This window comes from Oryza brachyantha, chromosome 3 (assembly GCF_000231095.2).
Source record: "Oryza brachyantha chromosome 3, ObraRS2, whole genome shotgun sequence".
Taxonomy (NCBI): domain Eukaryota; kingdom Viridiplantae; phylum Streptophyta; class Magnoliopsida; order Poales; family Poaceae; genus Oryza; species Oryza brachyantha.
Window position 1 is genome coordinate 25,822,086 of NC_023165.2, and position 12,796 is coordinate 25,834,881.

Sequence of the window (12,796 nt, forward strand, 5' to 3'; positions counted from 1 at the left end):
TATTGGACCATTCATGCACATAAACAAGACAAGCTTTACGCGACCGGGCTCCCGTTGTTTTGCTTTTTCAAGAAAAGGCTAAACAATTTATTAGCAATTAAAAAATAATTTATAGGTAAAACTTTTATTTATATATATCCATAGCGATTTAAAAGCAAGTGTTATAAAATAAATTAGGATAAAAACCATAAAATCAACTCAAAATTAGGTTTTAATATTTAAATATTGGTTTATAAGCAGCAACTGAAACGAAGCGATGAGTGCCTGACACAGTCGCAGACAACTCTATAGACTTGTCCTTTTGGCTTATGATGTCAACGTTGTCATACTTAATCCGTGCGACCTCGCTCTCATTCTACAAGGACCCTTCACGAGTACCTAAAAATCATGTAGCCATGCCGAAATGAACGCTTATTGACTGTACTTTCGTTTGTTATCGAATGACTTATTATAATATTAAAAAAAAGGAAAATCAGCTGTGAACGCTCCTCCCTTGTCTTGGAGAGAAAAATCATTATTATATGTGTTTCTCATATCATCATTCTGCGGTGTAAGGTGCTTGTTGTTTTCTTTATGGTAGCCAATCCAAACAAATGATGACTAAAATGTATGAATAGAGTCTAGTTTAGGCTTATTGAAGGCTACATATTTGGCACTTTCTGTCACAAGAAACGATTTTGGTGGTGTATCTTCCCTCAAGCCAATGATGAATGGACCCTTCTTTGACGATCATGACATGAATAGCTCATCTTGCAAGAGCATCTTTGGTACGGATCCTTTAACATACTATTTGGCTAATATTTTGGAAGTTCTCAGAGCTAACAATTGTTAGTCAACGACGATGGATGCAAACTGCAAAGGTATTGCAACTCTGAGGCTCTGAGCATGAATGGTTTCACTCCAACATTCTTCGCCCTTCACATAATTTCAACGTTCTCCCAGTTCATCATATAATAACTACTATATAAGATGAGATATTCCTTTTGTCATGTGTTACGCTAACATTAGGCACCGCTATCTCTGGAGGTTTGTTAATGTTTGTACTCTTATGCCATTCTTTTTTCCAGGATTCGAATGGAAGATTCTTAATCCGTGGGGTTTTGTTGTTGGTTAACTTTGCCGTCTCGGCTAGGCAAACAGGTAGTAGGAGCTAAGGAACCTAATGACCTACCCTCTGATTATGATTTGACTTAACTTGGTGAGCATATCTTAACCATCTACCATACCTCCTGGATTTTCTAAGCCTCTAGCTTGCATTTTTCGTGCATAATGCCATCTTCACTTTTTTTTTCTTGACATTGATTTCTTGGCATACTGAGGGTTCCACCTCGTAAAATACAATAATTTCTATATCCACATTTTTTCTTATTCGCTCACCATTAAAGTTTATCATATATTTTTATTTAACTGATTAGTTGTAAAACATTTTATATTTTACTCTCTCCGTTCCGTAACGTTACGATATTTGACTTTTTTGCTTGAGATCTTTAACTATTTGTTTTATTCAAAAATTTGAAAAACATCATTTATTTTGCTTGTGACTTACTTTATTATCAAAAGAACTTTAAGCATGACTTGTTATTTTTTATATTTATATTAAATTTTTAAATAAGACAAATGGTCAAATATTACTAAAAAAATCAAACATCGGAGGTAGCAGAGCAGAGTCATTAGCATTGAGTACTTTCTTTCTATATACCGATCTTCTCGTAGATTTTCCTGGACTGTACAGTACTAGTACGACAAATATGGTATCAGTATACGGACGTGCCAACGAGGGAGGCGACAAATCCAGGCGTGCTGAAGGGTTGGAACTTGGACGGGCGAAGGCAGAGACAAGCCAAACCAAACCAAGGCACACCCCCTCTTCTAGGCCTTCTCGGGCGCCACCGCATGTCGGTTTTGACCCCACGGTTTCCGAGGCCCAATCAAACACTACGATAAACCCGCCCCCTTGGCATGCCTCGGTAGAAAATTCAGTAATACACGTGAGGTAAATAGTACAAAAGCAGCAGCGGTAAAATACAAGCCCATGGATCACTCCCCCGAGCCCACCTGGGGTTCGGCCCGATAAGAAAACGAGTGCGAAATCCTAGTATAAAGAAATAAAGCGTCGCGACAAGTCCTACGCAAACATGTCTCCTCCCCGTGGCCCCGCTCCGCATCGCGGTCGTTGGCTGGTTTGTCGTGTAGGCGAAGGCGACGACGATGCGCCGGACAAGGCTAGGGTTAAAACGGCCGGCCGGGGGCGACCGACCAGACCGGAACCGATCCGAACCACGCTTTGCCGCGGCTGATGATCGCATGGTCTTCACTGTATGCACAGGCATGGTACATTTGGTAGTAGTAGAAAATGACGGTGGTCGGGTGGTGAGCTACGATGGATACCGGGGGCAGTTCACATTTTAGGGTTATTGAACTTTACCAATTTTATTACTTTGTTTCTTACTTATATACTGAGATTTATCATTTCGTTTCTGCTTATACTTATAGTTTTCATTATTATATTTGGGGTTGATTTGGGTTTTTTATTGTATTTTTTCAGGCTTTGCTTTTACACCAATAAGAACATATATATAAAAGTTTTATTGATAAATTATTTTTTAAAATAAGTCGGACCCCTTAACGTTTTTATTAAATGCATGGTTCTTTTTTTCCTCAACGGATGAACGGATCGATGCGTGAGCTTCATGTACTCATAAATGAATAGTGGGCTGTTTGTACAAACTTTTAATAGATGAATTTCTTGTGATACCGTTTTAAATCAAATGTTCAACTTAATACCAGTTAATTCATTTATTTGTACCCTGAGACAATTATCACAAATTAGTCATCCATTTAGTCATCCGGCACAAAAGAAACTCGATCCTACAAAATCTATCTATTTGTGTGTTGTTTATTTTGAAACAAGTTCATAGTGTTCAAACCTTCTCTCTCTGGTTGCTGTATATATTGCGTCTGAGCACCACAACGAGTGATAGACTATACATGTGGATGTTTCCGGTCAAAGTAAGTGGAAAGTAATTGAAATGGGTAATATTTCTATTTGGGGCTGGACCAGAAACAAGGTTTACATTCTATCCAACTTTTGATTTCTTTCATTCTATTTTTCCCCACTTCTCATACATAGACATGTGCAGTGTCTTCAGAAGTGCAAAAACACACATGCACACATATGGCTTGTGCATTTAGTCAATCATGATTTTGTATGTGCAACTGACAAGCCTTCCCTACACCCATATTGCAAGAGCCTTGCATAGATCGTGTTGCCTGCGGGCTACCCGGCTATACATACAAAACGAGCCAGCGAGCTCCCCTGGTCCCCTTCTATCTGAGCTTCCCACTGGCCTCTCTCCAATCTTGAGCAGTTCTCATCAGTTTCTCACTCTCCAAACTTAAAAAGTGGTCTCGTCTGAAGGGTTTGCAAGGTCTGCACACACAGACAAAGGTCGCAGAGCGGCTGCAGGCAGCGCTGCAGCTCTAGAGCTAAAGTTCTTTGACCCAAAGAAACATCTCCGACTGGTACTACCCACTAATCTTCTTCTCTCTTTCAGTTCTTCCGTTCCATGATACCCAGCCGTGATCCATGCATCCTCTTGTTTCCTTGTGTATCTTTATCCTCTGATGGTAGTACTGACGACTAGGGATCATGGTGAAGGAAGAGAAGATCATCACAGAGGCAGCAGGAGCAAGAGGCTACATGGACATGCTCGGGCTTGGAGAGGAGGCCGACTACTTGATGTGCATGTCTCCTTCCTCCTACCTGTCTTCTCCCGCTGCTTCTACCACCACAGCTGTGGCTTCTCCTACCTGTGGCTCCTACCTGGCTCCTCCCCTCTATCACCAACTCGTCAGCTTCGGTGGTCAAGATCAGTACCACGGTGGCGACGTCTTTGGCTTCCAGTATTACGGCGGCGATCATGTAATTCCGGCGGTGGTTCCACAGAAGTCCAGCCCAACCACAGAGTGCTCCTCCTCCGTGTCCTCCATGTCGTCCTCGCCGACGGCCACCGCCATTTCCAGCTCTAAGTCACAGGCCTTCAAGGTGCGAAATTGTCAGTTAGTATTTGATTGGAACTGTAGTTTTTCTTGGCTGCTGCATGCAAATCAGGATGGTTACTCGGAACGGCAATTGATGGCTTGTAGTGCCAAATGTCAAGTGATGTTTCTTGACTGTATTTTTGTCATGGCTTCGTTGATCATTCTTGCATAGTTGCACAGTTCATTAACTGTTCGATGGTCCTTCTTATTCAGAAGAAGAAGGGGTCGAGAGGTTGTGATCAGATGAAGACCACCGCTCCTGCTGCTGCCCCAACCACAAACAAGAGGCCCAGGGTGAGTGATGCTTCTTGCATCCAATTCTGGTGCAAGTAATATCTGTGTCAATTAGCACTCGCCAATCTTGCCGCCGGGTAGGGGCGAGCGCTTCAACTGTTCGTCCGGTTAAAAAAAAATGAAAAAAAAAAACTCATGATCTGCTTTGTGGCTTTGTGGTAGGTGAGGAGGGAGAGGCTCGGAGAGAGGATCATAGCGCTGCAGCAGCTCGTTTCTCCGTTCGGGAAGGTAAGACAGTGAAAAGAGCAGAAAAAGCCTCCATCTTTTGGCGATACGCTCTTTATTATAGCTTGTTGTACTTTGCCTTTCTTTCCATCCTCGCGTAGGTGTAAACTGTAAACAACATGGTAATTACTGGGCGCAGTTTCGTATTTTTACTACTGAAAACAATCTTGCATTTTCAATACACACGCTATCGAGACAACAAATGCCCAATGGAAGAATGCTTTTCTTTTCTGTAAATTTTCATTGGCAAAGGAATTTACCCTTAATTACTGCTAGTATCTGCTATAGCCTGCAAGCCTTTTAACCTCCCTTCGCCCTCTGAAGAACACCGAAAGCAAACAGTGGCTCAATGCAAGATTGGCAGTACTGCTGCCACATTTACTCCAGGGAACAGAAAGTGGTCAAAACTCAAAACACCAAAGCTCAAAAGAACCAACATATATAGTGCACACACATTGACAGCGACATTTTCATAGATACGGTAGCCGATGTACTACTCCATTAGTGGAGGAGTAATTACCATGCAACACAACCTGTTTGTCTTTTTTGACCTTTGACTGATGGATGGTTATAAACTGCCTTGTGCTGCCCTGCCTACCAGTCTGATACGGCTTCCGTTCTTCACGAGGCGCTGGGATACATACGCTTCCTGCATGACCAGGTTCAGGTGCGCCATCACTACTTTGCTCCATTTCTGCTTGGGTCTTCGTCTTCGTTGAGCTTGGAAAACGCAGTAGTACTTCCTACACTTTGTACACATTCATCAGAAGGGTTTTGTCCTTTGTACCAACACTGTGTCACCGGTAGCTTTTGGTGTGTCAGGTCCTGAGCTCGCCGTACATGGAGCGCCTGCCGCCCTCTGCGCGCGTCCCGGTAAGCAGCAAATGACAAGCCCCCGTACCAGTACTTGATTACCTGTGCTTATCAATGGCTTTGTAGTAAAACTTTTCCTCGTAATTACAGCGCTTGTACTTGTCGTGCACCGTGTAATGGCCGCGTTACTGTGCAGCTGCAGGAGAGCTCGGCCGGCGGCGTGGCGGCGGCGGCGGTGGCGGAGGCCGCGCCTCCGCGGCCGAGCGACCTGAGGAGCCGTGGGCTGTGCCTGGTGCCGGTCTCGTGCACCGAGCACGTCGCCGGCACCGGCCACGGCGGCAACGGCGCCGACCTCTGGTCGGTGGCGGCGGGCATGGCGAAGGCGACGGCGACGGTGACGGCCGCCGTGGAGAGGAGCAAGGAGGCCGCCGTTGCCGCATTGCTGCGTGGTGATCGTCCCGGGCAGCAGCTGGCCTAAGCTGCTGACTGACTGCAACATACTACACTCTACTCTCCTTACATCCGCAGGGTTTAGAATTAAACCAGATCCTTTGGAGGACTAATCCGTTTTAGAAAATCCGCTGCCTTTTGCTGTTCTTTTGGAGGAGGGGCTATCTAATTTCGTGGAAAATTGGAAAGTGGCGCAGGGATCCAGAGTGCATCCACTGCAGCAAGCAAGAACTGGAGTGTGTAAATGGAGGGGTTTTAATTGATTAAAGTACTAGTACCAGTAGTTCTCCTGCCTTTTTAGCACTTGATGCGATGATGCCGAGATGCATTGGGCACGAATGTCTGTGCGGCACATCGAAAGGTACTACTCGATTCGATTGTGCTAGAGAGCGTTGCAGTGGCAGGCTTCGATATCGGTGGTTTGTATAGGGGGATAACTCCACATTATATGCCCTTTCCTTTCCTTTAGGGCATGCAAGCTTGTCATACGAGAAGCTCTAACATACCACGTAGGATGAGGATACTAGCTTTGCACTTGCAGGATGTTTTAGATGAGATCCACAAAAAAATTTTCTTTATGTTTTTTTGAGCCGGGGACCACCTCAGAATTCACCCTCTCCTCCCTTCTTTCTCTCCTCTCCCGACCTCTCTCCTCTCTCTCCGCGCGGAACTACCGCGGAACAACGGAGCAGGCGGCGGCCGGCCATGGCGGCGCATAGGGGCGGCGGATCTAGTGGACGGAGGCGGCGGCCGGCCGGCCTCAGCAGCGAGTCGGGGCGGTGCGGCGCGAGGAGGCGGCGGCCAGCGGTGGACGGGCGGCACGACACGACGCTGGTCAGGGCGGCGCATCGAGGGCCGACGGATCTGGCGGTCGGGGGCGGCGGCCGGCCTTAGCGGCGAGTCGGGGCGGCGCGAGGAGGCGGCGGTCGGCGGTGGTCGGGTGACGCAGCGCGACGTTGGTCAAGGCGGCGCGTCGGGGGCCGGCGGATCTGGCGATCGGGGTGGCGTCAGCGACGAGTCCAGGCGGTGCGGCGCGAGGAGACGGCGGCCGGCGGTGGTCGGGCGACACGGCGCGACGCGATGAGGTGGCCGGCGCTGGTGGGGGCGGCGGCGGCCACGTCCGGGATCTTGGCACCACCGCTAGCGGCGCGTCGGGGGCCACGTCTGGAGCTCGGCGTCCATCTCGCGGAGGCAAAGTTTGCTTGCTCTTTCTGACAAAGTTCTGTCTTCTTTGCAAAAAGCGCTTGAGGCAATCGTTCCCTCTGGAGGGCATGAACGGCTTGGTTGAGGGACGACACCGTCCGATGTGAAGGAGAAAATCGGTGAGGCTCCAAGCTAGGTAGATGCATTGTGCAAGCCCTTATCGTCCTCGGTAAAAGGGTTGGCCATAGTTGGAAGCTGCGTAACATCTTTTCTATTTTTCTCTCCATAGCATGGTACCTTTCGTCATGTAGATTTTACATTATTTATTTCAACGACTCCTACGTTAGAGCATCCCCAATAGCTCATCTAAATTTGATCATCCATATCTTTTCATTTGGATAATCATCTAAAACACTTTCATTCTTCGTATCTTTTTTACTCTAGCAGATCATCTATATGTGACATCCTTTATATATATTTGAAGATTGGAGAGAAAACATCTAAACATAGAGTTTCTCTTTCCTAATATGGATGATATACAAAAATAGATGACATGATAGATGTTCTGCTAGAGCTCAACTTTTACTATTCATCCTCTATTTTTTGGATGGAGGATAGGATGGATAAGTTGTTGGGGATGCTCTTGGAGTTCAGAACATCTATCTCCACGGGACCGAGAACATGGCTAAAATTTATCTTTATATAAAAAGATGTTATATCTTTAAATTGATTAAATCGATGTGCACAACAAACACTCTCTATCCTCATTATCCACGTGCTAATGGCTAGTCACTATTATATAAGTTTTGGAAATTCCAATAGACTCCATATCTACTCTATATTTCTTCTAAAAGAAATGTGGGTCTATCTCCGTGAGACCTATGGATAGTCATCTGACTTGGAGAGAGATTTGTCATGATAAGTCATATGAGTGGTCTCTTTGGATTGATTGGTTGATTGTTTGGGTGTTTTATAGAAAAACCAAATAATATACTTACAAACGAAAAATAATTTATGCATAAAAATTTGGATAGTGGTAAGTTGGCCATTAGAATCTAGAGAGTGAGTATGGACAGCCTGTTGAAGTGCACGTTAATTTGGAGATGAATTTTTTTCACGTAATTGACTAAATTGAGGTTTGGAGAGATAAAATTTAGATATACGGTTTCAAGATGCTCTCGTAGTTTAGTAAAATAAAAACATATACGCTGAAATTTAAAAATTAGAAAATACCCTGTGATTTGAAGGGGTAAGACGTATTTTAGTATAATTTTTACGGCTTGTATCGGTAGGCATGAGATAGACTAAAAATAAATTCTTGCTTAAACGGTGGGAGTAGCTATGTTTGCCTCCGTGCATACGGCTCCTACATGCTAATTGACGTGAAATTACAGTATTGTGTAGAACGAACAAATCAGCAAACGGAGACCATACGCAGCAAGGCGTTTCCCAAAATCTTTTACGCAGAGCCAATGGACAGGACACGAATCGCCGGTGGTTCCAAAAGGCCAGGCAAGACGGCAATCATTCAAAAGGGCAGGGGGGAAAAGACTGTGCTCTCAGCAGAAAGGACGGCTTCAAGAGTGTTTCATCTCACTTTTTTTTTTACTACTACTGCTGCTCTGTTTTTCGTACCTTCAAAATGTCGCTTCAAATAATTTGATGTTATTTGCCTCACCCTCACGTATAGTAGAAAACACTGTAGTCTGGAGTCTCCGACTCTTGACTTTAACTTTTAGCAGCCACAAATTTTTTTTTTGAAATTATTAGTTTTTAGGGAATTTTTTGTTGTCTTTTTAATGTTACTACGAGTAAACTAAAGATGCACCACATAAATTGGCTCCCTATAAATGTATGATTTTAAAATTTCAGAAAAAAAACATAGGATTACGATGACTTGCCTTGGAGATTCGTACATAAATTAGAAATGCGTACGTGTTCTAAGAAAATCGTTTGGATATGATGTATAAAAGACAAAGGAGTAAGATCAGTCTCAATACATATTTTATGATGTGTCATGTATTTTAAATATTGACAGTGTCACTAAATAAGAGAGTTTCATGATATGAGAGAGGAGTTTCATCCCATAAAACACATCTGGCTCAGTTATCTAGTTTATAATCTTCAAATCCTCTAAAAAGTCCTTCACTTTGCATTTGTTCCAAAGGAGTCATAAACCGCATTTTTATGTAGATTTCCTAGACTGGAGAACCTCTAAAAGAATCCATGATTTTAGAGGATCCATTGATTTACTCTTTATTTTTTGCAAAAAATAGTTGAACCCTGCCTGTAGGAAGAAAGGTGCCCACCCAGCCTGGCCCCTGCTGGGAGGAAGGACCTGGCAAGTGGGCCCGCTGAATACTAACACATAGGCCGTACCGTGGAGCCCCAAAAGCAAGAAGCACGGCCTGATCATCTGCCCCCCTCCCTCCGCACAAACTTGGGCCTACTTGGGCCACAGTAATGCAGAGGAACCGGACCCAAACTTGGGCCTCCGTTTGGCCCAGCAAAAATTTGTCAGATACCGGAGGAGGCCCGCCTGACTGGCTGGCCACAGACGTGAAATCTGGTAGCAAGACGTACTGCGAAAATTGCATAATCATCTCTCCCAGAGCGGCTCTGCTGATGAACTATGCGCCCTGTGTTTCGTCGACCGTGCCGTTCTTTGGTTGGATGGAACAAAAATGATATTGTACGACTAGAAATACAACATGTTCGGTCTCCGAGTAATTTTTAAATTAGATTGATATTAATGACTCCTTTGGAATGTAGGAGAGAGAAAAATTATAAATAGAAAAAACCCGTAGTAATAGGATAGGATTATTTGTGTAAAATGTATGACCGTAAAATATATATAAAAAATGTAAAGTACTCCCTACTTCCCTAAATGTTTGATGCCGTTGACTTTTTTTATACATTTGATTATTCGTCTATTCAAAAAAATTTACACAATTATTAATTATTTTTATATCATTTTATTTATTGTTAAATATATTTTTATGCATATATAACTTTATATATTTGATAAAATTTTTTAAATAAGACGAATAGTCAAATGTTTATAAAAAAAATCAACGACGTCAACCATTTAGGAACGGAGGAACGGAGGTAGTAGGTAGTTTGGAACACATTAATTGATTAAACACATAGTATTCTTCCAAAGAAAGCATAATAGTGTTCAAACATAATTATTTAGAGCTACATGCCTACATGCAAGGAAGTACTATCATTTGGAGGGTGACTAACATTAAAAATGAGATGCAACTTGCAAGCGTTTGGGCCGTCCGATCCTCCTACGGATCAAACATTTCAGCCCCATCGTTTTGCCTTTAACAACCATAAGTAAAACAAATTATTAATAATTAACAAAATAATTTATAGGTAAAACTTTTGTATACATGTTTTTAGCAAGAGTGACAACTAACCTACAATAAAAACCCACCAATATCAACTCCAAATTTAATTTTTAAAATTTAAATTTTAACTTATAAGCATAAGAGAAAAGATGAAATCTTTCTTATTGTAGATGCTTAAAAAGTAATACAAACCATTTAAAATTCAAAAATTATCACTATAAATAAAGTGGTACTCCCTCCATATTTTTTTAATGTCGCCGCGTCTTATTAAAAAAAATATCCAAATATACAAAATTATAAGTCATACTTAATTTTTTTTATAATAATAAATTAAATTATAACGAATAATTAATAATTATATGATTTTTTAAATAAGACGAGTGATCAAACGCAAACATAATAGTCAACGTCGTCATGTAAAAATACATGGAGCGAGTATCTTTTTAACTCAACCTTAATATTTAGTATTACATTTTAGAACGGATGGCGTAATATATTAATAGCCCCACCAAGTTATCTTTCTGAAGTTGTAGGTGCTGCTCAGATGAGTATGCCTCTAGCTCTTCCAGCGTCTCTTAGGAGGGAGTACGTGATGAAAATTCTCACCGGTAATTTACTTTATCATTTTACATGTTAAAGACTAGTAACAATGCAAAGGGCCTGTATGTTCTAGGTCTTTCGCTTGTGATGGTTACTTATTCATTTAGCTAAGCTTCTTTGCTCTGATGCAGTAGCACTTGCTTCGATAATGTCACTTTTCTTTTCTTTCACTAATTTTATTAATCATTGTATGCTTGCATATAATGTTCCACTAGTTTCTGAAATTTTTTATTACCAGATGAAGCAAAGAAGAACTAAAGTGTTGTCTCTTGGCTCTCAATCATTTGATGTCAGGCTTTGTCTATATACTCAAAGTGCAGTCTTCTGCTACTCATCATGAGTCCTAACTACATATGAGATTATATCTAATAATTTCAGTTTCAAGTCGTAACTTTGAATGCCTGAATGTATAAAGCTCTAAATTTCTGAATGTCTTTTGTGTACGTTGAAACAAGCACAAGGGTTTGTATGGTTATCTAGACATGGAATTTTAGTCTTGTTTATTTTGGTCTAAGGTTTACTAAGTTTTTTAGTGAATCTTTACTTTTGGCGAAAGAGTGTGCTAAGATTCCTGTTCTGAACCTTACAAGTTGTTATTCCTGTAGCTTTCTATCTTTTTGCTGTTCACAATGTAGTTTTCTATGTTAATCCATTCTGGAAGTTCTCAAATTATCATTGTTGTATTATTATAAGGTGCAATAGACTGATGTTATATATGCTTTTCAGTTTGGTGTGCAGCTTATTGCAATTTAATTAAGGAGAGTGCAGCTTTGTGTGCAACTACGGAAATTCAGTTTGGTCCACAGCAGTGAAAATTTGTAACAAGCACATACATAGTTTTCTTTTGTTACTTGAAGTATGCAGCTGTGAAAATTTATCAACCGGTAGTGACAAACTAAGTAGAGTGAAAAATTGTCATACGTGGATTGGCTGCCGTGAAAACAAACAAAGTCAGCAGTAGTAATATGCTCGCTGGCATGCGTTACCTGTCCACCCATCCAAACATGATCTAGTCCCTTTGTGTTACATTAGCAAAATACGATACATTGATTCAACCAAACAGCACCTTAGGTGTAACATGTCATTCTGTCTTGCTGTCTGTCAAGGGGTTGGAGAGTCTGTGAAAGCACACAGGAGCATTCGCACTCGCACCGTACCGGAGGGCTCGGCCGAGAATCACGGGCTGACTCGACGCCTCTCAACCTCGAGGCGACCAAAAGTATGGGCCTCCGTTTTGGCCCATAGAGCCCAAACTACACGGCCTTCTCCGAAGAGCTTTTCTCTCCTTTTTTCCTGTGGCCACAGAAAGTGACATCTGCAGCCACGGCGCACATTCGACGGCGCGGCAGCTTCGTCACTGGTTCCGTCCTGAGAGCTGCTGACTCGAACTGTCGAACACTAGTCGAATCACCTCTGGTTACGTTTCTAAGACCAGGTTTAGATGACAGATTGTTATCCGGCGTGAAAAACGTACTAACATATTAATATATAGTTAATTAATTATTAATTATAAAAATTAGAAAAAAGATTAATATGATTTTTTAAAACAATTTTATATATAACTTTTTTATAAAAATATATCGTGTTTAGCTGTTTGGGAAGCTTGCGTACGAAAAAAAATAGGTTAGTAAGATGCTTTACGAACGTGGCCTAAGTGAGCCAACTAATCAAGGTTTGATAGGACTATAAACTAATCCACGGATCTTGCTTGATGCGAAGCAATTGAATATTAGTCGAGTTGATTTCTTGTCTGTAAAGCAAAGTCTGATGATAGTCGTACGGGTCTCGGTCTCGTCGCAAGAGTCGCGTTGTGATTTCGCTTGCGATTTTGACATACAGAGCACGTTTTTTTTTAAGTTTCCAAAAATTTTTGG

General features: G+C 42.2%; 1 protein-coding gene across 2 annotated transcripts; it reads left to right on the forward strand.

Annotated features, from left to right (window-relative positions):
- The first annotated feature begins 3,337 nt into the window (after positions 1-3,337).
- Positions 3,338-6,282, forward strand: LOC102705894 (transcription factor bHLH110-like). 2 transcript variants are annotated; one of them, XM_015835007.2, is made up of 7 exons: positions 3,338-3,522; positions 3,632-4,045; positions 4,255-4,335; positions 4,498-4,563; positions 5,162-5,227; positions 5,383-5,433; positions 5,570-6,282. In XM_015835007.2, the coding sequence occupies exons 2-7, from the start codon at positions 3,650-3,652 to the stop codon at positions 5,849-5,851; spliced, it is 942 nt and encodes a 313-aa protein (XP_015690493.2). In that variant the 5' UTR covers positions 3,338-3,522; positions 3,632-3,649; the 3' UTR covers positions 5,852-6,282. The 2 variants fall into 2 exon arrangements, with proteins under 2 accessions (XP_015690493.2, XP_015690492.2); XM_015835006.2 differs by having other exon boundaries at positions 3,645-4,045.
- Positions 6,283-12,796: the final 6,514 nt, after the last annotated feature.